The sequence below is a fragment of the Apus apus genome, chromosome 14, assembly GCF_020740795.1.
Source record: "Apus apus isolate bApuApu2 chromosome 14, bApuApu2.pri.cur, whole genome shotgun sequence".
Taxonomy (NCBI): domain Eukaryota; kingdom Metazoa; phylum Chordata; class Aves; order Apodiformes; family Apodidae; genus Apus; species Apus apus.
The window spans coordinates 401,847-429,090 of NC_067295.1; the positions used below are offsets into that span (position 1 = coordinate 401,847).

General features: G+C 52.6%; 1 protein-coding gene across 1 annotated transcript in view; it reads right to left on the bottom strand.

The window, feature by feature from the left end:
- HS3ST4 (heparan sulfate-glucosamine 3-sulfotransferase 4) overlaps positions 1-26,934 on the bottom strand; it is a 52,161-nt gene extending 25,227 nt beyond the window's left edge. The window contains exon 1 of the mRNA XM_051632274.1: positions 26,315-26,934. Within this exon, the coding sequence (XP_051488234.1) occupies positions 26,315-26,934 (620 nt within the window). The remainder of the gene's footprint in view (positions 1-26,314) is intronic.
- Between the last annotated feature and the right edge of the window lie 310 nt (positions 26,935-27,244).

A 27,244-nucleotide genomic window follows, 5' to 3' on the forward strand; every position in this document is an offset into this window, starting at 1 on the left:
TTGGAGCAGGCTGGGATGAGCTGCTGGAGGTGAGAGCCGAGGCAGCGCCGGGACAAGCCCCCAGGCTGCCGGATCATTGCTGTGAAACGCGGTGACCAGCGACAAGCCGGTGCACCTGCGGGGCTGCCCCGCCTGGGCCGGGGTGGCCACACAGCCTGGGCTGTGCGCAGCTTTCAGCCTTGTCCTAGCGTTGTATTTAGGGTTTTATTAAGGAGACCCGTTAGCATTTGATAAAACATTCCAGACTTTGTCAGTGCTTATCCTTGTCTGACTTGGCAAAGCTCCTTGAGCGTTCATCTCCTGCAGACGCGATGACAGTAACACCTCGCAGCTCCGGCTGCCGGGGGCTCTTACCAGCCACCCACCCTGTCACACCAGAGCGTGGCCAGTCAGCCCAGCGCTGGTCCCGGGTGGTTTTCCCTCCTGGAAAGGTCTACAAAGAAGAGTGCTCCAGGTCAGCAGCTTTAATGAGGGCTCTGCACAATTAGTGCCCCTAGTGCCCCCATTGCCCTGGCCACAAACACTGCCGGAGCTCTGCAACCACCACAGCTTTCATTCAGAGTTTGCCCCCCCAGCAGAGGAGCCTTTGGTGTTCCAGCCGCTGCCTTTCTGCTGCATCCTGCTTGTCTCACGGCTCACCCCTTGCTGCTGGCAGTATATGTTCTGGCAGTTGTGGGGCTGAGCTGCTGGACCGGTGTCAAAATGCTTCGGAAGCGACTGCCTGAAACCCCCCCCTAGGAAAGGTCCAAAACATCCTCAGGCACCGGCCGCGCTGCCCGACCCTGCCCAGCTTCCCACCCACAGGGATGTCCCAGGCAACTGCGAGCCGGGCGCTCGGAGCCGGCAGCCCTGGGAGCGGGGCGGAGGTACAGCGAGCAGAGGCAGGAGCTGCGGCAGCACGGCTCCCGAGCAGGTGTTTCCAACAGGCAGCTGCAGTCAGCAGATTTCCAGCGGCGACGCTGGGGCAGGGGACACAGCACAGGGGAGGAGGCTGAAGCACCTGGGCAGGATTTACCCCGCCCGGGGTACCTCAGCTTTACCCACCTGAGCCCAGGAGGTGAAGCAGAAGCACCGAGAGGCAGCAGGTTCATTTCAGCACGCTGCAGTCAGTGCATCTACGCCTGTCTGGCTCCCCCCACAACTTATCTAAACTCTTCCCAGATGGCTTTTATCTTTTAACTACTGTACAGCAATACAAAAAAAAGATAACAATAATTTAAGATCCTCTTTGACTGCAGGCTAACACCAATTCACTCCGTTTGCCAAAGGATGGTGCTCTCCCTTCTTTATATAGCCTCTGTGATTTTTTCAGCATATGCAGATAATCTCCTGCTCCTCATAAACGCAGCCATAAACTTTCCTCCCTCTGCCCCCTTGGAAGTGCATAAAACCTGCAGGATAACGAGCATCATTCTGGGAGGCAACAGCTAAACTGGGGCAGCAGCAGCCAGGCAGATCCCGGAGGGAGCTCCCGGATCCTGGCTCCCAGCACTTGCCCCCTTCACAAGCATGAGCAGAGGGAGGACAAGCACAGAGAAGGAGCTGGAGTTCCTGCACAGTAAGAGTGCTCTGGCAGGCAAGGCCTCCACAGGCAACCTTCCTGGCTGGGCATGTGCTGAGTTACCAAGGGCTGGCAGGCTTGAAGTCAGCTCCTGCTCTTGCTATCTCAGAGCCTGCCCAGTTCATATCCGTAGTCTTGCCTACAGACCAGCCCAGAGTGGTTCTCCTCTCCTTTCCACATGGATGAAAGATCTACATCTGGGAAAACATTATGATCTCTGAGTGAATTATTTGGGGTCTATAGAAATGCAGCCTTCCTGGAATTCAGCCCTATTAGTTTTGTCTTTTTTTCTCAGCCTAGGTCTGAATTAATTAAGCCTTCAAATTCTGACTCATTCCCAAGCCTATTCACTAGAGCAGCTGAAGAAGGTGTTCTGTCAACAATGAAACTTTTCCCCCAAATGCTTTAAAATCAGAAGGTTCATCAAAATCAACTTCAGTTTGAAAACTGTTTAGGTTTTGACTTAGCAGCTTTTTTTGTGGCAAAAATAATGGTTCAGAAATGCTCCCAGGCATCTATGCTGCAGATTCTGGGAGAGCAAAGGGGTCTGGCACATATCTCTGATCCTCAGCCAATTTCTCCAGCACCGGATTATAAGCATCCTTCTTCCTCTTGCTGGAGTGCAGACAAAAACTGCATGTTCTTGTAAAAGCCTCCAGCCATAAAGAAGACAAAATGGTGTAATGTTCAACAGAGCACATTCTCCTGGCTGTGGCTCTGTGTCCTTGGGGTTACACATCGGCAGCTTGGGCCATGGCGGGTCCCCATTGCTCTCAGATACCCCTGGCATGGACGGACATCTCTGGCTGAGCAGCAGGAAGATGCCCCTGTGGACATCTGGGTGCATTGTCCCCAGACAACAAGTAGACCTTTCCATGCAAGCAAAATAATGAAAGCCCTTTCCCTGACAGCAGAAACCTCCGGTCTCAATTCTTCATGAGCAGCAAGAATGAAAATGAGCACTTGCATTTTCCCTTGGCCCCAGACAGTGAAACTACCAGAGGTCATGACATCTCAGCCCTGCTGGGAAAGGGGGCTGGTACCTCAGGGCCTGGGCTCAGCACGGCCCAGGCTTCCAAGTGCCTGCTCAGTTTTGACAGTGAGACTGAAGGTTCTTCAGGTTCTCTTGCAAATGTCCTGCTTGACTGTCCCTGTCACATGGCTCACCCAGGACCTGTCCAGCACTGCCTGCACAGCTCCTCCAGCAAACAGTCCCCAGGTTGCTCCCCACCAAGGAGCAGCATTGAGTTTTTCCAGGAGTTGTCTTGCTCATTACAGGTGCCTCCATCCTGCAGATGACAAATCACTCGCTGAACATACAAGCTGCACAGCATGTCTCTGGTTGAGTTGAGATTTCACCCAGAACCACATCCCCAAGAGTTATTATCAGTTTCATTAGATTAATGATTGCAGAGCCACCAGCAGCATAGCAGATGAGCCATTTACTTTTGCATTCACATACAGTAGCAACCAGTTGCATGGTTTTGCTTAAATCAGGACAAGAGACTAACTGGAGACTGACACAGTGAGGCGTGATTTCTTGCTGGCTTTAGCAGCAAGGAGACAGATTTATGACACTTAAAAAATAAAGAGTGGACTGGGAAATGGACAGAAATCTTCTTGGTCTGTCCATAACAACACAGAAAACTTTAACCCTTTGCATACTATAAACTTCTTTCTAGTGTGTGCTCAGATTAGACTCGTGGTAGCACCCCCCAGACTTAACGGGGTGAGGAAAGCAGATTAGAAAACATCCTCTTGAGGCTGAGGCTGTCATCTGTGCTGCTAATAGTCCTGAGCAGACCACATGGTGGGCATGCTGGGATAAAAGGAAGCTCAGAGGTTGTACCATTAATACAGCTCATGATAAATGATCTGTAAAGTTTTACCACAAGGTCTTAAGGAGTCTGTGAGCAGGGGGAAGGATTGAAAGGCAAATCTGGTGAAGTGGGGAAAAGCCTGAGCCCAAGGAAGGTTTATCCTGTCTCCCCCAGCTCTGTGTGACCACCCCAAAGCCAGATGCAAGGCACTGGGATGCCAGATCTGATGAGGGCTGGGTGAGGGAGGTTGAGGCACCACATCCACACTGGGGAGGTGAAGGTGAGGACTCCTGCAATAGCTGAGACCCTGAGGCAGCCAAGGCTGCTCCTGGCAGCTGAACATGCTCTTAGCGGGCTTTCTTGTTTTATCTTTTTTAACTCTTTCCTATGTTTTGACCCACTGTTGAATTGAATAAAGTTATTTTTCATCCTGGAATCTTCTCTGAGATCTCTGGACCCTCCTTCCCTCTGGGAGAGGAGACTCATTAAGGAGGTTGCACTCAGGAAAGTCACAGGGGCTGTTTGTGGCAGGACTTGCTGAGATCACCAGCACAGGGGCTGTGTCCCAGTAGGCATAGGCAGGGGGGCTCCCTGAACGCTGTGAGCCTGCAGCACCATGCTTTGGAAACCACTTTGCTTCTCTGTAGGGCTTTTACTGGGGACTGCCAAGGTTTCCTTGAAGCAGCAACTCTGTAGCAGCAGTAGGAGAGGTGACTACACAGTCTGCATTTCCCATACTCATTCAGGCTCTTTTGGTGCTTTGTCTTCAGCTCATGGCTGCTGAGAAGCAAATGGAAGGTCACCATGCCCTGGTGAGCTAGGCTGAGCTGAGCTTTGTGCCTGCAGCCCAAGCCTGTGTTTGAACCTCTCAGCACCACTCCTGGAACAAACCTGAGGGTCCCTGGAAAGCTGCCACCCACCTCCATCTGCTTTTCTGTGCTGCATTTGTCAGCACTAGATCCTGCCCTCTGGATCCTGATGCCAATGGGGAGACCTGTGACTGGTGGTGACACTGCAGCCCCTCTCCTCAGCTGGGGCTTTGTGAGATTCCCAAGGCAGAGGATTAACACTGTGGCTATCTCATGAATGCCATGCAAACACAAAGAAAATTGAGCAAATGATAAAATGGAGATGAATTTTTGAGAGTAGAGAGATTGAGTAAGGAAACAAGGCATCAAAATATGCCGTTTATGCACAGGAAAGATACATCTTGACAAGAACTAATATTTTATGTGGAGCAAACAACTCAACAGTAACAAATATGCACATTTAAAAAAATGTAGTATTAGGAAGAAAGTCCTGGTTTCCCGCACTTCTCGTCAGAGTCCCTGACAAGTACAACCTCCTCAGCCTGCATCCAGCAGCGCCTTGGAGCCAAACGCCCTCCTCCTCCCTGTCCTTCTGCACCAGCTACTCTCCCCACCCTGCTGGAGCCTGGTGTGCTGAGACGGGACCGTGGCTCCAGCTCTCCAGATGGAGGAGCTCCTTCTCCCGACGTCGGACAACAACCACCCCGCGCTGCCCAGGGCCCCACGGCTGCCGTTGTGCCCTGCCCCGAGGGCACTTCCCTCCGCACCGGGGATGCCCTTCAGCTCAGCCCTGCCAGCTGGAGACGATGTGCTGAGGGACCTGTGGAAACCACGACCCATGGTGGAGGGTGCCAGCCCGCGGTGGGTCTGGGAGCCAGGGCTCCTTCACCTTCACCTCCGCGCCTGGAAAGGATCCGCCACGAGGGGATCCGGACGCCTTCCCCAAAGCCGCCTCGGCAGGCTCCCGCGCGCTGCTGTGCCAGACCATCTGTCTGCGCTCCCCGGCTCTCCTTGCCACAGCCAGAGATTTGCACAATCGAGTACATTTAACTGTCACTGGAATCTTCCTACCTGGCGCGAGGGATGTAAGCCTTATCTGCATTTAGGAATTGCGCTAAGCCAGCAGATCTCCTGCATATTTGCTCTTTGAAACCACACTATGAAAAGCCCTGGCAGGAGGGCCACATAAAGGGAAAGCCCTGTGTCTCCAGCCTACAGATAAAGCTTTGCACCAGACAAGACATTTTGATATTTTATGCTAGAACCTGGCATTGCTCCAGAAGAGCTCTGAGTTATCTTAAGCTCCATAAATGCAGAGCTAAAGCATTAGCAGGGGAATTGTTCCTAAGTAAGGGTTAGAGGCGCACGGCAAAAAGGGTTCTTAGGGGGTACTCTCCCGCTGGCTTTGGGGGGATAAGTGCATGCTTACCACCCCCACCCTGGAAACCACACCACGCTTGCCAGCACCAAGCTAAAGGGCTTACAGAAAAACTACAGCAAACCAGCTCACCCAAGCTCCTCAGTACATAAAAGCATCAAAAAGTAAGAATTTATTTTAAACTATGGTGATTAATTAGGATGATGGATGTGGACACAAATCTGGTTACATTGTTTCTTTCCACAGAGGCAGAAGCTGTTCTGGGCTGAAGAATCGAGATGCTCAGAACAAAGTGCTGCTCTGGGTGGTCGTGGCTGGTGCAGCCACGGAGCAGGGCAGGACGTGAGATGGCAGCTACCGAGAACGTGCACCAGGCTCCTGCCCACAGCCCCACGGCTGGAAAGGTGCAAGGGAGTCAGGTCTGTGTTCGTGCCCCACCCTGTGTTGCCCGTTTTTGCAGGAGCGGAGGTAGGAGCTGAACAGCTAAAATAGACAGTCTTGAAATAATCTTGCAGGAGAGAGGCGAGGCAGCTGCTCAAAGGCGTGTGCCAGCCTGGAGCTGAATCTCGCTCCGGGAAAGGTGCCGCTGCAGAGAAGACCCTGCGTCTGATTCTGAAGCTCAGTCAAGAGCTGGAGCGTTTAAACAGAAACAGCAAAGGGTCTGGGAAGCAGAAAACAGGAAAGAGCAAACAGCTTTTAAACAGCGGCAATGTTCTGCTATGGAGGAGGAGGAGGACTGAAGAGGGAGGATTACCATCTATAAATACAAGCAGCGCTGAGTTAAAAGGCTAATTAGAATAGCAAAAAGAAATGCAGCAGCACATTTCAGACACTATTTCAACTAACAAAGGAGTTTTTCAAATCTGTTTGCAGGAGTGAATATGAAAGAGAAAATTGGATCCCTATGAAATTATTTCAAGAATTGGAGGAGGAAAAAGGTAATGGCAGATCTCTCAAACTGCTAGTCAAGCTCCCTGACATCTTCATCTGCTGTGAAGGAACAGGAAAAGACGACAGGCTCAGTTTTCATGTCTTGAGAGGAAAAAAGAGCCAGTAACAGCTTGTGGGTTTGTGAAGAGATGGGGCACAAAGCGGCAGGCTGGGCATTCTGCCCCGGGCAGCATGGAGAAGAGTGAGCAGGCCAGTGGTGTCAGGCTGGAGAGTCAGGGCCTGAGCCCTGCCCTCCCCGGGGGGCTGCAATGGCCCCCACCCCTGCTGCTGTCCCCAGGCAGCAGATGGGTGTCAGAGCCAGCACGGAGCAAAACCCGTGTGTGGAAGGGCATTGCAGAGCTCTTGGTTTATTACCTACAGCCTCAGACATTCTTTTGAGCTTCCCCAAAAGGTGGAACAAAAGTGCCCGAGTTCCCAACCTACTAAATCTATACATAAACACACGTAGGTACATACATAAATAAACATGTCCCTGACTGGACACTCCTTGCCCCATCCTGCACACATGTGTACAGTGATGAGCTGCTCCCCCACCCCCAGCAGTGCTCCCCCAACTCCCATGGGGTGGGCTGCTCCCACCAGCAATGCTCCCCCTCTCCCTCCCTAGGGGACAGCCTGGTTTAAACCTTCCTTGACCTGACGACAGGTCTGCAGCCCTTACCCAGCTTAGGTTTTCTGGCCAAAAGTGTGATCCCATGTGATGTGTCCTCCAGATGTTCCTAGACTGAGGTGAAGCAACAGTGGGTGGGAGAGCGACATCTCTCTCTGTTGCCCAGTACAGTCTGGTTTTCCCCAGTCATTGGGACACAGGAGCATTGCAGCCCTTCAAAGAGCTTGGAGCTAGCCTGCGACAGGGTTTGTCCCACATCTCCAGCCAGAGGCAGCATGGAAAAAAGGGACTATCACTTGTAGCAGAGGCTGGTTTGGGTTGACATCCCTCATCTGAGCTCCCAGTGGTTGGGGCTGCAGAGTGGGGGTGTCACCCAGACCTCTCTGCAGCTACAGGAGAGGCACCAGCATTCCCAGAGCCCACATTGAGGTAAACAGCGGAGGATAAATGGGATGACTTCTGTTCTTCAGTTGTTCATGACATCACTGGCGGCTGCTGTGACCAGAGCCGAGGGTCACAATGACATCACACCCTTAACTGGACCAAAAGGTGACAACTGGGGATGATTCAAGAACCAGGGAGGGGGCAGGGAGGCCGAGGTGGTCACAGGGAGCAGACGCAGTGTGCTGCTGTCTCCTCCCCAGCAGACAGGGCGAGCTGTGAGCGAGCGTGGCAGCGCAGGCTGGGACAGGGGGCTCTGAAACCCCTCTAATTGCACTGCCTAGCAAATCCGAACAGCAGCTATGATACTTTGCTCTTCTCCAAGGATGCAGACTGGCTTTATGAGTGTTAATTAGCTCCGACTCACACAGCACGCCTGCGAGGCAGGTACAATTAGATCCGCAGAGCGGGGAAGGGGGCAGCCCCGGGTCCTGCAGGGCAGCACACACCACCCGGGAGATCTGGCGTTCCCCACAGGACCAGCTCCTTCCCCGGAGTGCGATTACAGCCCAGGAGTTCCAGCTCCCAGAACTGTGCTCTAATTACCCATTGCAGCTCCCTGCATACTCACATCCATATTCATCATGACTCCCTAGAACAAGGGTATGGCAAAACCAGTAGGAGCAGTCCTGCTAATAAAGAGCTGCCAGCTGCAGCCCTGTGTCCTGGCTGAGCCCAGTTGTGTCCGTCCGTCCCCTTCTCCTACCTCCTCTGCTGTGTCTGTTCCTCCACTCCTGCCTGTTGCTCCCACCCAGAGCAGCCAGTGGGGCCCCACAGCTCCACAACAGACAGTTCCTGCTGCCTGGTGTGCTGGGCATGAGGCAGCAGATGGGTCCTGGACGCTCTGTGCACTTGGCTCTCCATCCCCATCCCCTCCCCACAGGACCCCATCCAGCAAGGTGCTGGTGCTCCAGGCAGTGTTTGTTGGGGTATAGAGGAGCAAGGGGGGGAGAAAAATTCACAGGCATGCACCTAAATCAAGTACTTTCAAGTGAGTTTCCCATGAGGTGCCAACAGCTCTTTCATATTATGCTGCCTTTGCTGGCTGATCATGTTGTCTCTCCAGCTGGTGTGCAGAGTGGCTGCCAGCTGCCTACGGGAAAAGGAAGATAGGAATGTTTCTTCCCGCCTGGGAGGCCTGCGCGGGCACATCCGCCAGCACCACTCTTGGCTACGAAAGAACAGCTTCTGGCAACAGGCACAGGGTGGCAGCAGGAGGGTAAGCAGCACATGTGCACAGCCCCAGATTGCTGCCCTGTCCCCAACGGGGAGTGGAGCAGCAGGTCCCAGCCACAAGTACACAGGATTTGCTCAGAAATGAAGAGCTTTGCTGGTCCAGAAGGGGCAGACCTGGATGCAGCCATTCTCCATCCCACCACCCTCCAGCCCTGCTCAGCTGGCCGGCTGGGACTGCTGCCCTGTCTCTCCCTTCCTGCAGCAGGAAGCAAAGGATAAAGCCTCAGGGCTGCTCCCAGCCTGCGCTGGGGGCCCAGCTGGCCTCTGTCCACCTCCTCAGGCTGAGGTCCCTTGAGATGACTGGGGAGAAATTCCACACATACTGGGGAGCAATTTCTTACCCATACAGGGCTGCCCTATCCTGCACCCCTGGGCATCCACCTGCCATCCCTGTCTGAAGGCAGGACACGGGGCTTGGTGACCTGCCCACAGTGACCGGCCAAGCCATCGTGCTCTCCCACTGCTCCCATCACTGCTGGCAGGTGGGAGGTCTTTGTACAGAGCAAGGATGGCTGCTATGGACTCCAGCTTTAGCTGCAGGCTTCACCTTAGCTGGACAAAAAAGCTCTTTGCCCCATGGCAAAGCCAATGCAGCTGAGCTGCATAATCCCACCAGGTCAAGGCTGGCCATTTGCAATATGCACTTCCTTAGTATGGGGAAGAAATAGTTATTTCCCCTAATTACAAGTTAAATGCCAAATAAATGTCCTATCCTGTATGGTAATTGCAGTGTCACTGAGTGATTAATGCCTGCTCTACAAGCTGAGAATCTGCAAAACATTAGCAAACCGTAGTTACCAGCTCCCCCGAGGCCCCGCGCTCTGCGTGGCCTTTCTGTCACTGGCCATTTGCTGGCTCTGGTGAGCCAACACACAGGGTGGTCCCCAGATCCCCCAGAACCTCTCAGCAGCGGGACACAAGCTGCCAGGGAAAGGCTGCTCAGGACCAGGAGCTGTGGCTGTGCCTGACTCAGCACTGAGCCCCTGCGCTCCGAGCGGGCAGCTGAGTTGCACTGGCTGGAAGCCCTGTGCTGCCCCCCTCCCCATGGCCCTCAGACCCTCAGGGGGCTGCCCTTGCTCCCCACAGCCCCCAAAGTCCCACCAGGGTCAGAGCAGACCCCCACACGGGTCCCGCTGCAATGCCAGAGCCCAGCCCCAGGTCAGTGTCTCTGGGCCGAGGTAGCGCCCACACCTATCCTGGAGTGGAGGATCCTTGGGGTTGCCAGTCCTGCTTTTTTTGTGATTTCCCTCCAAAATTTTACTTATTTCATTTAATAACTGACAGCAGTTCCACAGCCAAGCAACCCATCACAGTGCTGGTCGATAAGAGGCTGAACACTAAAATGGATCCTCCAGCCCCCTGATGTTCCAGGTGCAGTGCCTCCCTCCTGGTGCTCTTTCTGACATTCTTTCCACCCAGCGCCGCTGGTGTGAGTGGGAGGGTCCGGTCGTCCCAGCCCACCCACCGGGGCTGAGCCCCCTCCCTCACCTGTAGCCACCCCTGAGGGGCAGCTACCAGCCAGGAGGAAAGGCTTTCAAGTTTAGTTTTATGTGTATATGAGGGTCTCAAACGGTGACACTTGCTAATTACATTTCAGAAAACAACAAAAGGAAATTCTAGAGAAAAGCTCAGCATTTAGTCTGCCTCCCCCCCTCCAGTATTTTTCTCTTTCTTAAAATAATAATATTTTAAGCATTAAAATACTCCCCAGTGCTGCCAGTACAAATGCAGTGTAACCTTGAATTCTATGTAGCAGGGCTGGCTTTCATTATTTATTAGCAAGATCAATTAGAATATTCTGTTTGCAGAAGAATATAATCCAATATGCACTTCAAGCACTAACAGCTAAATATATGCTTATTTAAAAATCAATCCAAAAGTCAAGGTTTCCTTTGTAAATCCTTACTACAGATAAAAAAAAAAGCTTTGAGTGTTACCACCTGCTGAACACTGTGGTCTCAAGGAGACAGTTATACATTTTAAAACATCTCAAATGGGAATTGATTGTAAGAGGCAAACAATTGCTGGAGGCCCAGCAGAGGGCTCATGGCTTGGTGGGATGTGAGGCTGCATGGGCCCCACGGGTGGGCACCCCGGGATCCCCCTGGGCAGCCACAGCTGCCCACCTGCCTGCACCAGGAGCACAGCGGCCGTGCCCAGCACAGCCTCGCTCCTCCGTGACTTCCTGGGGCTGACACGGAGCCAAAGCCTCCGCCCAGCAGCCCGGCCCAGGAGCCGCAGTGTCCTCTCCCTTCTCCCCCGAGTCGCAGGTTTCCAAGATTAATTGTCATGTATTATTTATTGACCTCAGCCACGACCTTGGCCCGGTGCAGTTTCCTTTGCCAGTGCCTCTGCACCGCGGCGATGGCAGGGACAGGCAGTGGTGGGCAGGGGGCACAGAGGCACAGGGCGGGTGGGGGTCCTGAACCTGGCCATGCCTGATGGCCACCGAGACCCCCCGTCATCCCCCAGACCCCTGGCAACCCCACTCCCAGCCCCATGGCCATTCCTGGCTGTGCTGCTCTCGCTTTCATCTCTCCCCTGCCGCAGCCCGGCACGGGCGAGCTCAGCGAGCTTCCAGGTTCTCCCTCGTTCTTAAGCTCTTTCTCTTTCGTCTTTCATTTTTAAATCCTATCTCCAGGTAAAGAGGGTATTTGGCGGGATCAAAAGGTGACCTTTAGCAGAGTCTCAAATGATATCCCTGCAAGTTCATGCACGCTCAAGCGTTAAAGGCAACAGTTCTCTGATCTCCTGTTCCTTGGTGGAGAAGCTGCTTCACAAAGATCTCTGCCAAAAGTCTGTGCAGCGGGCTGAGGAAACTTCCTGAAAAACCCAGCACCTAGAGTTAGGCTCAGGTTGTCCTCCAGCCTTGAGAAAGCAATCGTTAAAAACTTCTGAAGTATTTCTGTCTCTGTTCCAGATCCTGGTCTCTTGCCAGTTCCCTGGGTCTAACAGATTCCTGACTATCTCCCATCTTTCACTTAGCTAAATAAAATCCCTCGAATGCCTCTTAGGAGAAGCTTTACTGCTGTGGAGGGTCAGAGAGAAGCAATCAAAATGATCTGAGTGATTAGTGGGCTGGGAACGCATCTAAGCAGGGCAGGGGATGAGCCCCCACGCTGTCTGCTGGGCAGGGGCGGCGCGGGGGGGCAGCAGGGATCCTCCGGATGCTCCTGATGCCTCCTTGGGGGTGTTGTGCTCTGCCTGGGCCTGAGGTGCTCCCAGCCACATGGGAGAGACATGGAGAAAGACCAGCAGCAGGAGCTGGTGGGTGGGAAGCTCCTTCCTGAGAAGCCCAGAGTGTTTACCCTGCAAGCAGGGGTTGCTCCAGCCTTGGCCAAGACCAACATCTGAGCACCTCATGGATAAATTCCAGGCAGGAGAAGAACAGTCTAGGCTAAGGGATTATGTGTGCCCATGGTGGCACCACACTGGGGGGTTGACTGGAGCAAGGAGACAGCACCACGCTCCCTGCAGCAGCCCGGAGCCAGCGCTAGGGGAGGAAGGACCCCCGTGCTGCCAGCAGGGCGAGGGGCTCGCAGGCTCCGTGTCTGCAGCGCAGCTCCCGGGTGCATGGCAGGGTGCCCGGAGCCAACAGACGGGAGCAGTGGGTGGGTGGGATGAAACCAGCCTTAATCATTTCCGTGCTGCCGCAGGGGAATGCAGCCCGTGCCGCTGCCAAGGGCACAGACCAGCTCTACATGGAATGGCCCCTCCAGCACAGCCTGCCCTGCTCTGCCGGCCTAGAGCGGGTCCCCTCCATGTTCCTTCCGTGTCCCTCTGCATCCCCATCCCTCCAGGGACAGGGACAAGAGGCTCCAGCTCCAGGTGCTGTGGGACAGGACACACACAGAGCTGCACTTCCACCTACGGCCTCCTTATGCACACACATCCCCACAGCCCTCACCACAAGATAGTGAAACCCCCCTGTCAGGCTGGCAGCCAAGGGGTTAAGTGCCTTGTTATTCCCTTCATACCTGAGCTCCACTTATTTGCAGACTGAATTTCCCAGTAGCCGAGGCTTTTTACTAGTGGATCTGTTGTAGAACCATGTTATTATAGATTGCAAGTTCCTTAAAGGTCAGATAACACAATGCAATTGAATCATATTAGTGAGCATAGCAACTTGGTATTTTACTAGGAAACCCATAGAACAGATTGTTCGTTGCAGAGAAACATACGTTGTATAATAAAGTCAGTGTAATTGTCTGCAGAAACAAACAATCAGTTGATGAGAAAAAAACTCCCCCAGTTGTGGGTCCTCGGTGCAGCCGCCCGGGGGGGCTGGCGCGGACAGGGCCCCGAGTGCAGGTATTGCAGTCTGTATTTTACAGTTTAGGTTACAGTATCTAAATGCATTTCAGAAGACCTAGCAGGGAAATAAACAATTTCCAAGTGTATCCTTGAGAGACAAATATTCAATACCCCATTTAATGTATGGTTTGCAGTTAGTGGTTAATCTAAGACAATGCGGACGAGCCGCGCTCTGTGCTGCTGCCAGGGAAATGCAGAATTGATCGTGAGGATGATTGAAGATTTCTGAGGAGCACAATTCCCAAGTCTGTGATGACCCCTCCTTTTTTTTTTTTCTAATTTGCCTGTAATCTACTCAGACAAATCCTTTTATCACATTTATTTCCTCTGCAAGTTACAACCAGTGTGATTAATTACTCAACTTTGCAGTCCTGCTTGCCCTGCTGTATGCTCTAATTTTTCTTCCTTTAAAATGGTTTTCAATCCTGAATAGATGTATTTCCTTTTAAAGCTCGTTTACTTTGTCCCTATGAATCTGGCTGCTAAAGACAACCCTGCTGGCCAAGGTTCCACAGTACCTGCCCAGCCTGGCCTAGTTTCTTTGGCAGGCAGTGGGCACAACTGCCCACCCACTTTCCCACTGCAGAGGGGCTCAGGCCTTCCAATGCGGAGAGGAAAAGCATAAACCCCTTTCTCCAAAAAGTCGGGTATTTATCAGGCCCAGGGGGGTCACAGCTGCTTCACCAGCCTGGAAATTCTTGTTTGGTTCTAGATTTAATCTTGTAATGAAAAAGGAATTGGAACCAGTGCAACTGTTTTAACCTTCCCTAGTCACAGAAAGGAGGAAAAGTAATTTGAAAAAAAGAAAAATTGAATACACAAAGCCAGGTCTACTCTCACCCACCTTTAACACCCACGTTGGCTGCTCAGCATCCAGGGGAGCAGAGGAGGAACATTTTGTGCTCCCACCTCTTGCCCCACAGCGTTCCATAGCGTCCCAGCCAAACAGCGGCGAAACACGCCGAAAAGCAATTAGATTTAAATCAGTTTATTCTACCTGGCCACTCTTTTCTCTACTTAGATGCTCTTCAGTATGGTAACTAATATGATTTGTGTTTAGCACAGTGTGAAACAAGAATGATTTATGGGCCTGTTAGTGCTACACGGCTACCTGACGCCATCTCAGCCCCCCAAAAGGGCACTCCAAGAGCAGACTGACAAGAGTTCTGGCATAACATGCAATTATTTGTATACCCTGCGCACATAATCACTGTTATTCTGGCTCTCTCAATGTCTCTGTGCTCTCCTTACACCGTGTGGGGGAAAAAATAGGACCAGGACCCTCACCCAGTGCCAGCCCCTGACACCACGTGCCGGCCCCTGCCCACGTCGTTCCCACAGACCAAGCTGCTGCTGGGTTTAAACTGAGGTTCCAGCCCAGATTAACTCCTGCCTTAGCTAAAACAAACACTGCTCAGCCTCTGCGTTTCATTACCAACGGCTAATGCAGAGGCTCCTTGTGCTTGGGGACCGATCAGACCCAGCTCCTCGGGCGTGCTCAGGGCTCACTCAGTGACTTGGGTGCTAAAGTCCTATGGAAAGTCTCTGGGATTGGTCAAATCTTACCCTGGCTCAGTCAGTGAGGACTCTGCGCTAACGAGTGTCCTTCATTAATTCTTAATGCTGCCCCAAGTACATCCAGTGTTCTCCTCAGCTTGGCAGCATGCCCTGGCCAAGGGGGTGGACAATAAGCAGGGCCCCCTCCTTCCCTTCAACATATAACAAGAAGCCAAAGGAAATAATGAAAGAAACTCATTTTAATGCCACGGAGGGAATTGTTTTATTGCTAAAGCAGCAAACAGAACTAATTGAATCCACTGGAAAAAAAAAAAAAAAAAAAAGGAGCAAAGAAAAGGAAAGGTGCAGTGCACAGACAGAAAGGGCGAACTGGAGCCTGAACATTCATGGGCCTGGAAACGGCAAATCCTCAAATGCAAAATATCTTCATAACTGATAACGGTGCCAAGGGCGAGGCGTGCGCAGTGCTCGCGCTGAGGGAGCTGGGAACCTTTGCATTTACAACATTTTTTTTTAGGTAATATTATGGAACAAGTTCTCTGCTTCATTAAGGTGCTCTGCACCTCCCTGGTAAAACAGAACCATCTAGGAGCGAGCACCAACAGCACCCACAGCCATGATCCCCCATCCCTGCCTGGCTGGGCTGCAGAGCTGGGGCACTTCATCCCAAATCCCTTCCATTTCACACACTGCCAGTTAAACTTGCCACAAGCTTTTAAACTCTCTGGTTTTAGTGAACCTTAATTTTCAGTGGCAACATACATATTAATGTAGGGGGTTGCATTTTCATTAAGGCAGCATTCATGTTCTTCATTACAATACTAAGTCATCCAGCAAGAAACACTAAGGATAAAAATCCCATTAATGGAAGGAGCAGCTGCATATTCTGCTCTGTATGTACAAAGTGACTGGTACAGAAGTGGCAGCTCTGGGAGGAAAACTGGATTACAGCCACAGTTTGCACTCCAAGGGGCCTCACAACATCAATTCTTCACCATCACAACCATCAGCCCTGAGTCTGCACCCCAGGGTGTAACAAACAGCTTGATGTGCCTCTATCTGCTCCTTTTCCCCCTGGAAAACCCCAAGGGCCAGCACAGGTGCAGGGGTGTCCAGGGAAGTGCTCCCAGCTCTCATACCTGTGGTGGGAGGGGGGCAGCAGGGACTCTCCACTAGCAGAAGCCAGCAGAGCTGCAGGGGGGACATTTCTTCCCCCCCAAACTCCCTGCACCCACCTCGGTTGGGGCTCAGGGCTGGGCTGTCCCCAAGCTCCCTGCACGACAGACTGCCAGGATGAGTCCCCTGTCCCTCCCCGCATCAGCTCCTGACCCTCATCCCAGCAGAGCCACGCTGGGCCAGTGGACCTGGGCACAGACTTGGAACTGGCAGCAGAAAACACAAATCCACCACGGAGGCCTGTGTGGACACTGCCAGCAGGAATCCCCCCTCCTGCAACCATCACCCTAATGGCAGTCAGCAGCTCTGAATTCAAATGGTGATAAACAAGCTGCTGAAACACCCTAGCAATGGGAAAGAACTTTCTCACCATGGCCCACAAAAAAATGGCTGAAGAATTTCTGTGCAGGTTTTCCAAATGAAGCATTCCATGGCAGAGACACGGATGGTCTCCCACAGAGACAACCATATCCCAAAACGAGAGTGTTTCAGAATATTATGTGGAAACAGGGTAATAATAAAATACCTTGATGTAACTTTACCAGCAGTGGCTCCAGCAGAAAAGCCTGTAATGATCTAATAACACGTTTCCCCTGCTGCCACTCCAGCCTTGAGAAATCCAGGGTAGTTTGAGCCTTAAATCCACCCAGCTCTTCCTTTGTCATTAATTGTTAGGCTACTTGTATTACATGTTTCATATACTGAATAAGACGCCATCTTCATGGTGGGCTAGACTACAGAAATGCCTCTTTTAATCTTCTTAATTCTAAAGAAGTATCAAACTTTAATATTTTCTAATGGAGCATACATTTACTCACATCTAACAATATCACTACAATTTCGGAGCAATAAAAGTCAAGCTCCTGTCTGTATGATAAGCTTGCAGCTTTATTTCCAGAGTTCAGTCAGTTAACCTAGCAGAGCAATAGCTTCCCCACAATGAGTAACGATGCAGAATAATATTTAGATAGAGATAAACCATTTTGCATAGGAAATTGCATTACAATTTGCTGGGTTTTAGAAATTCTCAGCAAGATGCGTTAGTTTACCAATGAAGTTATTGCCTCAGGCATTTTTCCACAGCACTTTGATTATTTTTGGGGGTTTCTAGAGGATTTAAAGCTGAGTAAGGAGCCATTCTTGTTCTCAATCCAGCAGCACCACCTGTGTGCCCTCCTCCTACACAGACATGGAGGCAGCGCTGAAAAGCATCCCCAGGAGCATCTGGAGGGTGGCTGTGAGGAGAGCCTGGAGCCCACCTCAGCTGGGGCCAGCGCAGCCCTGGGCTTGCTGCCCTCCCAAGGGAGCATGGGGGTCACTGCCCACCCTGCCAGCCAGGCTGCCCTGGACCCCACCACGTCTGTCCCACCTGCACCAGCCCCAGGAGGACACAGACGTGGTTCCAACAGCAACTGCCATGGCTGCTCGGCCAGCTCAGATTGCTCTCACTTGGGCAGATATGGAATTTCTCTTGGGCAGCCACTGCTGGCAACTGGCAAGCAAGGACACTGCCAAGCCCCACCCCTCTAGGACGGGGCCCTGGGCAGGTGTCATCCCCTCCTGCCCACAGCAGCGCCCAGCACCACCCACTGTGCTCCCACCTCTTTCCCAGCTGCTGAAGCCCTGCCCAGCTCCCCCAGCACCTCTCAAGCTCATGCCTGGTTTTGGGCTGCAGCACTTTGCCTTTCTGTGTGTTTCTAGCCCCTCAGATAAGAAAGGCAGAGCTCTCTCCTGGGGGACTGCTGTCCCCTCCATGCATGGGCTGGCTCTGCCAGCCCCCGGTACCACAGAGGCAGCGGTTGGTGATCTGGGATCAACACGGTTTAAATAAATAACCCAAGAGCTGGCTTGGCAGTGCCAGCGCTGACAGTGCAGGTGAGTGGCAGCAGGATCAAATGAGGGCTCCAGGATCCATGGGCTGCCATCAGCATTTCACCAGTCAGCGCCTCAGGGGGCAACGGGTCCATTTGGTGCAGAACAAGCGGGACCGGAGCCGAGCGCTTCACAGTGAACACCCTGCCGGGCAACACAGACCCACCCCACTCAGGGCTCAGTGATGGGTCCTGGGTGGGGGCAGACAAACCCCCAGGGATACCCAGAGTAGCCCCAGAGCCTCTGGAGCCAGTGCTTCTTGGTGTGACACGAATCAGGTTGTGTCTTTCCGTGGCTGCTGCTGGCAGCTCCTGCTGGCAGCTGCTGAATCCAAATGTGAATTTAACACACGCTCCCGACGCTGCCGTTGGCTTTCCATGAGGGTGCCTGCTGCTCAGTTTAATTATATGAATCTCCATCAAGAGCAAATACAGAAAGGGCAGAGCTGAGTCTGAAATAAAGTTATTTGCAGATGTGGATGATCACTAATAGAAAGTCTATTATATTACTGAACCCATCTCAGTGCAAGATGAAAGGAAATATGCTCTAAAACAAAGAGGAGAGCTGCAAGTTGGGGCTACCAGAGCAACACTGCTCTGCTCGGATCCAGAATGATTACCCACTAATAGAGGAGGGGGCCAAGTCCACTCCAGCCAAGCTCTGGAGGGAATGGAAATCAGATTTTGGCTTGAAATGTGTTACAGCAATCTCTGTAATACAAAATAAAGTCTGGCAGATGGAGTTATTTTTATCCAAAGGCAGTTCTCTTTAGTAGGTCTGTGGCAATAACTGATGTCCCTTTGCTATTGCCTCTTCCCCCGGGTCCTCGTGCCTCAGTTTCTCCAAGGCACTGAAAAGATTGGAGCAGACAACTGCGGGTATATTTTGGGAAGATCCTACATTACTTTGCTGTAAAAATCAATTGTGAATTTTGCATCCACCCTCAGCATTTGGCCTGTTTATATTGCCAAATAAATTCTTTAAAGAAGTACTGTACTTCACAGGAGAGCTTGTCAAGGTAAATACCTTCATTTACATAAAATGTGACTAGCAATTGAAATGTTAAAGCCATAAAGAGCAAGTTTATGATCCATCCTTGATGCTTGGATGTATAATATGACAAGGGGGGAAATAGTGTGCCTTGCAACATTTACTAAATTGGTGTGTTGACTCAGGGGATGTAAATGGGAGATTTGAAAAAACAGGCTGGAGGGTTTTCTAAGGCTGGTTTGTTGGTTGTTTTTTTTTCCATAAATATGAATCCACTGCACAATCTTCAAACAGTTGGCTTTTAAATACTCTCCTTCAGCTTGGAAACAGCAGCTACCTAAGCAAACCGGCCAGAGGCTGGGCAGGGGGGGCATGGGAAGGGGCTCCCTGGGGATGCTGGCCTCAGGTTGGAGGGGAAAAGGCAGGACCCCAGCCACATGCTCCCACTCACCGGTTTCCCAAAAAAGGTGGAAGTGGAAAGTGGTGCCCACGTGCTGCCATGTGCACAGCAGAGGTCTGGGAAGGAGCTCCTGCAGCCCCATCGCTCTCAGCTGGCTCCAGTGACCCTGGGGATGCTGAGCTGCTCCTGGACTGATCCTGCCCAGGATCTCCACCTCCCACACCCCATGAGAGAAGGCTTTGCTGGGGCTGAGCCTGTGCTTTTGATCTAAACACTAATTTCTCAGTGCGATTGAAAAGAGTCTTATAAATTAGGATTTTATTTTAAACTTTCAGAAAGGGAGGGAAAACCAATTTAAACCACTTCAAATCCTACATAATACATTTTTTAAAGTGAATAAAAAGGATAAAATGGACTGCTACCTACATACATACCACGGTGAAATTATAATATCCACACTTAATGCTCTGGAAAGTTTCATAGTGCATGTTCCTCACCTGAACTCGGCACAAACATTTCAGCTGTTCATTCATACTCCTAGCCTTCTCAATTCATTGAAACTACTTCAAGGAAAAATCATTTGAAATAAATTACCTCTGTGTATTACACCATGAGCAGTAAGAAATGTCCCACATGAGTCTCTCCAGCCCCCAAAGCAATAAAATTTCTGCTGAAGTGGATGATATAATGACTCAGGGAAAAGAAGTCCCCATGACAACAAGAGGCAAGAGAAATCCATGAAAAGCAAAAGACTCTGACCCCCCTCAATACAAGGTGTCACCAATTTGTGCTGGAATTTTCACTTTGCAAATCAAAAGCTTTTGTCAGTAAGTTTCTTTGAGAACCTGTTGTTCCTTCTTTGCCTGTCTGGGCTCTGAATAGAGCAGAACAAGCCTTGCTAAACTCATGGATGTGACCAACTGACTCTTCATCTTTCTCTATTCCAAGGAGGCTGTTTTTCCCCAGGCCTGTTTTTGGGATTTCTGTAGCATCCACATGCTCGAGTGATACTGCATCCACACACCAAGCACAGCTCATACACTTTGACACTGCAAACAACGCTTAACCATTAGTAGCAAAGTTCCCTAGTGTTTACTTAGCGGATTATTGAGCAAAACCCTCGAGAAAGAGCGTTTTTGACAATACAGTGCAACAGTTGGGTTATTTCAGCCCTGGCGACACATGGTGGCTCCCTGTGTGCTCCCAGGGATGCTCCAGAAGCCATGGGCAGAGGCAGCCCCGCCTCGCTTGGCTGCTGCCCTGGGCTCAGCCCTCCCGGGGGGCTCCCGCTCAGGGTCCGGCCCAGCTGAGCGTGGAGGGGAGCGCGGGTGGGACCCGGGCCCTGGTGCCCCCCGGCCTGTCCCTGCGGGGCTGAGGGGGAAGGCAAGGGGGGCTGCCCAGGGGGTCCCGCCCCGCGCTGCCAGCACATCGCCACCTGCCAACACACACACCTGGTGGCAGAAGCAGGGAGCAGCTCTGCGGGAGCAGCAGAGCCCTCCCTACCACCACGTTTTCACTGGCACTTCTCTCCCTCTCCTTGCACGAGCAGCAAGCTCAGTGTGAGGGGCTGCGGGTGAGAGCAGCTGCCATTCCCATGGCTACAGCCGAGCAGCCTGTGGAGAACCATCATCAGGTGCTAAAACACTGCCAAGAGGCCCAGCTGGTTCCTGCATCCCAGCCCTTGCGCTGGAACTGAGCAGGAAGGCTGGGAGCAGAGTGCTCCCAGAGAGGGCAATGGGGGGACTCCCTGCCCAGCACAGAGCAGAGCCAGGGCTGGAAGACCCCCAGCTCTGGCACATGGTGGGTTCACTCTGGGAGTTCTGGGTGCAGAAGACAAACCATGCCTGACACTGGGTGGGCCTCTCTGCAGCCCCCAACGGGGTGAAACACAGGGACCAGCCAGGGGAGCCTGGCTCCTGGTCATAGCCTGTGACCCTGCTCAACCCCAGGCATCGCTGGGCACAGCACCCATGGGCTTGCTCTGCGTGCAAGACTTGGGCTAGAAAACACAGCACACACATAGGACCTAACCCAGAGCTCAAGGTTTAAGAAGGGTGCAGGGGCCCAGGTGCTAGAATTGCTGTGCTACCTGGAAATACTCAAATATCTGCAGCCCAGAGCAATCCCCGGGCAGTAGATCCGCAGCAGAGGGAAGGCAGCTCAGTCTCTCAGTCACTGCATTTCAGCAAAATCCAACACACAGCAGGTCCCAGAAAAAACATCAATAAGCTTTCCCTAAGTTCCCAGAAGCACAGAGGGCACCGAGCACGCGGGGCCGTTACCAGGCACCCGCAGCAGCAGACCCATCCACCGCCTGCGGAGGTGATGCTGAGAGCCATCAGCACAGGCTGCACCCCGAGGGAAGGGCTTTGATTTTCCGAGGATCGAGAGGCACAAGCATTACCCAGCAACGCAATTACAGCTCACAGCGAGGGTCACGCTGCGAGGGGCCGAGCTGACACGGCGCCGAGCAAGTGCTGCCCCGCAGCTGCCGGGGGCTCAGCCCGCGGGCGGCACCGATTCTGTCGGCAGCGAGAGCCGGGTGCCCCGCATCAGATCAGGCCCTGGGCACAAATGGCCCCGCTGGCCTGACCCCAGGAGGCTGGGGTGACAGCGAGGAGCCCCGGGAGGGGCAGAGCCCATCACAGCCAAGGGCACAACTGCCACTTCCCAGTACAAACAAGTTTAATGTCTGCAGGGACTCAAGGGAAAGTGTTGGCTCTGCAGCCATGTCCAGCTGCTCCTTGGAACCACTGGCTCAGGGCACGTGCTTGGTACTGGGAGGAGAACTCCCTGTCGTGGTATTATTCATTATTTGTATGAGATAGCAGCTCAGAGAACAGCACGCAGGCCTGACGCTTAGGGAGAATGCTCCAAAAAACCCAGACAGGCGGTGAAAATAGCATTAGACATGCAAGCCACTTGATTGCCTGTCATGGTGGCTGCTCCCTGCAGTGGGACTGCTCCACGCATGAAGCTGCACCCCTGGAGAAGTGCTTAACATGCGCAGTCCCAGGGCAGAGCGAGGAACATGGTCTAATTACAGAGACATTGCTGCAGCTTCTCCATGAAGGCTTCACTGAGAGAGAAGCCAGATGCAAAGTAATGTACACGTACATACAGAATTTAACTCCTGGTTATTTGGAATTATCTTCAAATTAGTGAACTGCAGAAGTCCACAATTTAAGTTCATCACTATCAGATACTCTTTGCATTGTGGAGATCATATTTTTGTTAAAACTTCCATTTTTTTCCCATAATACTGTTATGTGTCCCCACTTACCAGCTGACCATAGCACATCAAAACAGCCTTTGAAGCATGAGCCAACGAAACTGAAGCACCTGATGGTGCTGTGCTGGTGGGAAGGGTGGACTGGAAGCACTGGGCTGCTCCACTCAGCTCCAGAGCTACCAACATACCAACGGGCTGAGCTGTTGTGTTGGTCATTCACACCAGCAGAAGGATCCAGGTAAAGTACAATCAATCCTGGTGCTGAGGGCACCCATGCTCTCCACAGAGCCACCGAACATGCTCTGCTCTGGTACCTCCTAAGCAGTCACCATCAGCACCAGAGCATCCAGAAGCATCAGTGTCTACACACAGGAAACACACCCACTGCTGAACCCATGGATAAGGGGCAGAGCAGCAATGCCAACAGGATCTCCTCCCCTCAAACAAATCCGAGATACTGCTTCTCTTTGTGCTGGTAACAAGGATTTATAGATGTAAACTAAATTTATTCAGTACTCAGGGGCCTCCAAAGCCCCCCATCATTCTGCTGTCCTTGCCATGCTCTTGGAAGGGCTCATGCAGTTCATTCCCAATGTCAGGATCGCTAGGGCAGAGCTCATGGTCCCGCCCACTGAGGCAGGAGAGGGAACATCTCCTGTGCAAACATCCCTGTGGGGCTGTGCGGGGGTCACTGGTGCCTGGGCTGGCGGGGCAGAATGAGCTGCCCCAGGCATCAAAGGAACAGAAGGACACCAAAACCAGCAGTAGTTTCTACAGGGAAGGAGGGTGTAACCTGTGGCTCAGAAGGAACAAGCGGGTGAAAAAGAGATGCCAGTGACTTCACAGAAAAGGCAGGTACCTGCTACTCGCCACAACCTTTGTCTGCAGTGGCACCAAGCTCTGGCCTACTGTAAGGAAAAAGTCAGCAAATGTCATCACCAGAGACAATGTTTAGTGCCAGGTATCAGCGTCCTGGACTTAAGGGAGAACTGAAGATACGCAGGTAATACATACACCAGAGAGAAGAATTGCCACAGTGGTAACAAAAGGAAAAGCCACTTCCCACTCAGGCTTCAGCACTGTTTAATAGTGGTCAAGGGATATTCTACATTAAGTGCATTAAGGTGAAAAAAGACAAAGGTAGAATTATCAACAGAAGTTAATGTACACGGGGGTATGAAGTGCAGTTGAAGGAAAGCTGCATCATTGACCTTGTCCTCCAGAGAGCCCAACATGAGGCTGTACAGAAATACAGATTACAAATACACCAACAGTTCTGGCAGCACAACAGTAACCAACCAGAACAAGCCTTCAACCCAGTTTGCATCTGTACATGTGCAGAAAGGCTCCGGTTCAGTAATTTCTACATAAATGTTGACTGCAAAGCAAGAGCAGCCACAGACAGCACAGCTGTCCCTAAAGGTTACCAGAACCGAGCAGGCTGGTCCCACTACACCAGCCAGCAACCTCTCTCTGCCCCAGCTCCAGCCTCTGCCTCCAGCCCCCACAGAGCTCCTGAACACAGTGTTCATGGCTCACTAACCTCCAGGCAGCAGAGACACAAATATCACAGCATGGGACACATGCACAAGAAATGGTAGCTTTTAGGTACTATGTCCATTTTACAGGCAGAGAAACTAAGGTGGGGAAACTGCTCCTCCTCCCCACAGCTCTGCTGGACTAACAGCTATTCCCAGTGCTGAGCGAGCCCTGAGGGTCTGTCCTTTCCTCATTTCACTACATAAGAAAAAACTTGACAGTATTAAAAGCTCACAGTTGATAATGCATAAAAAGAAGCGTGATATGCGGAATACAAACAAATGAGAGAAGTAACTGTAAGATGCTGCTGCTATAAACACTTCAATAGATGATTCTTTGCTTAAATAAAATTGCCATTTCTGTGGAGAGGAGGGAACTCCAATTACTCTGCCTGGGACACAGCTACCAGCAGCCAGCCTCCCCCGTGCACTCAATCAGGTAATCTCGGAGAAGGTCAGCAAGGAACAGATGCTGTGTGGATGGCAATCTTTCCCCCCTCCGCTCCTACTTAGTATTTGTCCAGCACCAACCACACCTGCCCCTGCTCCGCGGGAGCGGCCGGGGCCGCACCAGGGGAAACCCTGGCATTGTGTGACCCGGTGTCCTGCTCCAGCAAGGCTGAAAAACTTGCAGGGAGGAAGGAGAAGGCGGCTGTTTGGGCTGGGCAGGTGTGAAAGCGCTTCAGGCTAACCAACCACAATAACAATTAAGTAGAGATTTAATTTATTTATCCCACGGCCAGAGAATCCATCCCCCAGCCTGCTCTGATCAGGACCATCACAAACCAGCTCTGACCCAACCATTTCTTCTTCCACCTCTCCACCAGCACTAGAAATCAGCAAAACAAACCCCAGAGCCACCGCGGGGCTGACAGAATCTCAGAATGCGTTCTGCAGATGAAAACCTGTGCGTGCCTTTTACTCCACGAGAGGAGTTACGCCCACTCTCTAGCCCTTTTCTTGTAGCATGACTCTAAAGATGAAAAAGCAGCTGCTTCCCATATTCAGTGCTTGATCTTCTTCTGCCTATTTTTAATAAAATCCTACCTTTTTTATATGCCACTTTCTAGCCTCTTCCAGCAAGTTTCTAAAGTTATTTTTCAAAGCAAGCATTTCCTGCAGGAAAATCCAGTAAAATAAGATCCTGTGTCTGAAATTATACATATAAACACAATAACCACAGTCAGTCCTTTATTCCTTCCCCATGTTGGTACAGCACACCAAAATCTTCTCAGAGACAAAGGCGCTTTCCCGTGTTGATCTCCGCTTTACTGAAGTCCCTCAAGAAAATCCCTCAGCGTTTTAACAAAGCCAAGTGGATGCTACACCACGTAAGCGTTATGAAGACTTTGCTTCCACAATGGCCACAGAAGATTGCCTGGAGCTCCTCACATCTAAATGCCATTGACACGAAGACTGTGCAGTCTGTTTTAATACAGAGTGACCGGGTAATCCAAGCAGTAACTAAGTTCCTGCCTCTATTTACTTTTCCCTTAATTTTCAGAGCAGCTAAACAACTACCATCCTAAATTCAACAAGAAGACAGAACTTTGTCAGTTTACCCACAGATTTATAAACAAACTAATATGGGTTGCTTTTAACTGTAAGCTAAAGAACTACGAGTAATTTGCAAGTTCAACTGATGTACAGCATTCTTTTTAGTTTCGATCTTTTTAAAAAGAGAAGGAGAAACCCTGAGCCATCACAAGTAATTGATTTGCTAAACCTGCCAAGGCACTAAACACTTCATTACTGCAGACCAGCATTTTCTAATAATCAGGACTTCTAGCAAAGATCCCCTTGCAATATCACGCTATGTCAAACAATATTTAGAGACTTCTTCACAGATAAAATTAGGTCTCTTCATTGGAAAACCCCCAAAACTTTCTGATATGGAACTTGTTGAATTAACAGTAAACCTTATCCGTGAGGAGAACCCCGCAGCCTGTGTGAAAGCAGGCATCCTTCTTCCACGCAAAGCCCTCAGCACCACCTGGAACAACTCGCGATCTTGTTTATTTCACTAAATACTAATTACTGACCAATTTAGAGATGTTTTACGCCAAGTACAGCTGAACTGCTACTATCCGCCCAAACGCTCTGTGCACGGGAATTACGGCAGAGGGATGTTTTCATACATGTTCTGCCTTCCCATCAGAACGCCGCATTTCAAACCACCGCAGCTGTCAGACGAGGCACCCCGCGATCGCCCCGCCTGCCCCGCCAGCGCGCTCCGGCTGCCGGGCTCCCACCGACCAGCGGTCCCGGGACCCGCCGCGGCCCCCACCCCTCCATCGCCCGGGGGCCTTCGCGGCGTCCCCGGGACCCACCGCCCAGCCACCCACCGGGGCCATCCGAGGGGACCGGAGGACACCTGGGACCCCCGCACCTCGGCGCGCACGAGCACACGCTCCCACCGCCCCCCCCCCACCACCCCCGGGTCGCGTCCGGAGCCCCCGCGTCCTCACCTGTACCACTCCAGTCCCTTCTCGTAGTTCCTGTCGAAGAAGTGGGGCTCGGTGCCCACTGCGCGCACGTCGGGGTGCGCCCGGATGGCCTCCAGCAGTGCCCGCGTCCCCCCCTTCTTCACCCCGATGATGAGGGCTTGCGGCAGCCGCTTCTCCCCGTAGTCCGGCGTGGTGCTGCTGCCGCCACGGCTCCCGGGGCTGCCGGCCCGGCTCAGCTCCTCGTCCGTGGTGCTTGACTCCTGCGGGTCCCTCTCGAAGGCTCCGCTCTGCGCCGTGATCACCTCCCCGGGGGCCAGAGGCGTCCGCAGCCAGGCGCCCGCAGCCCCTTCCCGGCTGCTGTTGGAGACTCGAGTCGGGGCTGCGGAGGTGGCCGGGGCACCGGAGCTGCTGGCGGGGAAGCGGGGAGCCGCTGTGCCGAGGAGCGCGGCGGGGGAGCGCGGGGCGGCCGTACCGGAGAGAGCGGCGGGGGAGCGCAGGGCGCCCGGGCCGGTGCCCCCCATGAGGCTGTAGCACAGGTAGGTGAGGCAGAGCGAGAGGCTGCACATGCAGAGGAGCTTCCGCGCCGGGGGCACCTTAGAGCCGCGCCCGCCCGGCACCCCCGGCTGGGCGGGGGGGGACATGGCTGCTCCCCGCTCCTCGCCCCGGGCACCGGGCGCACATGGTGTCAGCCGCCGCCCGGCCGCCCCGGCCGCATGGGGCGCCGCTGCCCCCCCACCCCGCCGCCGCCGGGGGGGAGCCCCGCATGGCACGGTCGCCGCCGGCCCCCGCCGGGCACCGGCGCGCCTGGGCTCAGCGCGGCCGCGCTCCGGTGCCGCCGGCTCCGCACTGTTGCCGCCCGAGTTCCTGCTGCTAAACTTTGTGCCGAGTGGGAGGCGGGAGCGCGCTCCCGGCGCGAGGAGGGCCCGCCCCCGCCGGGAGCGCGCCGGGCCC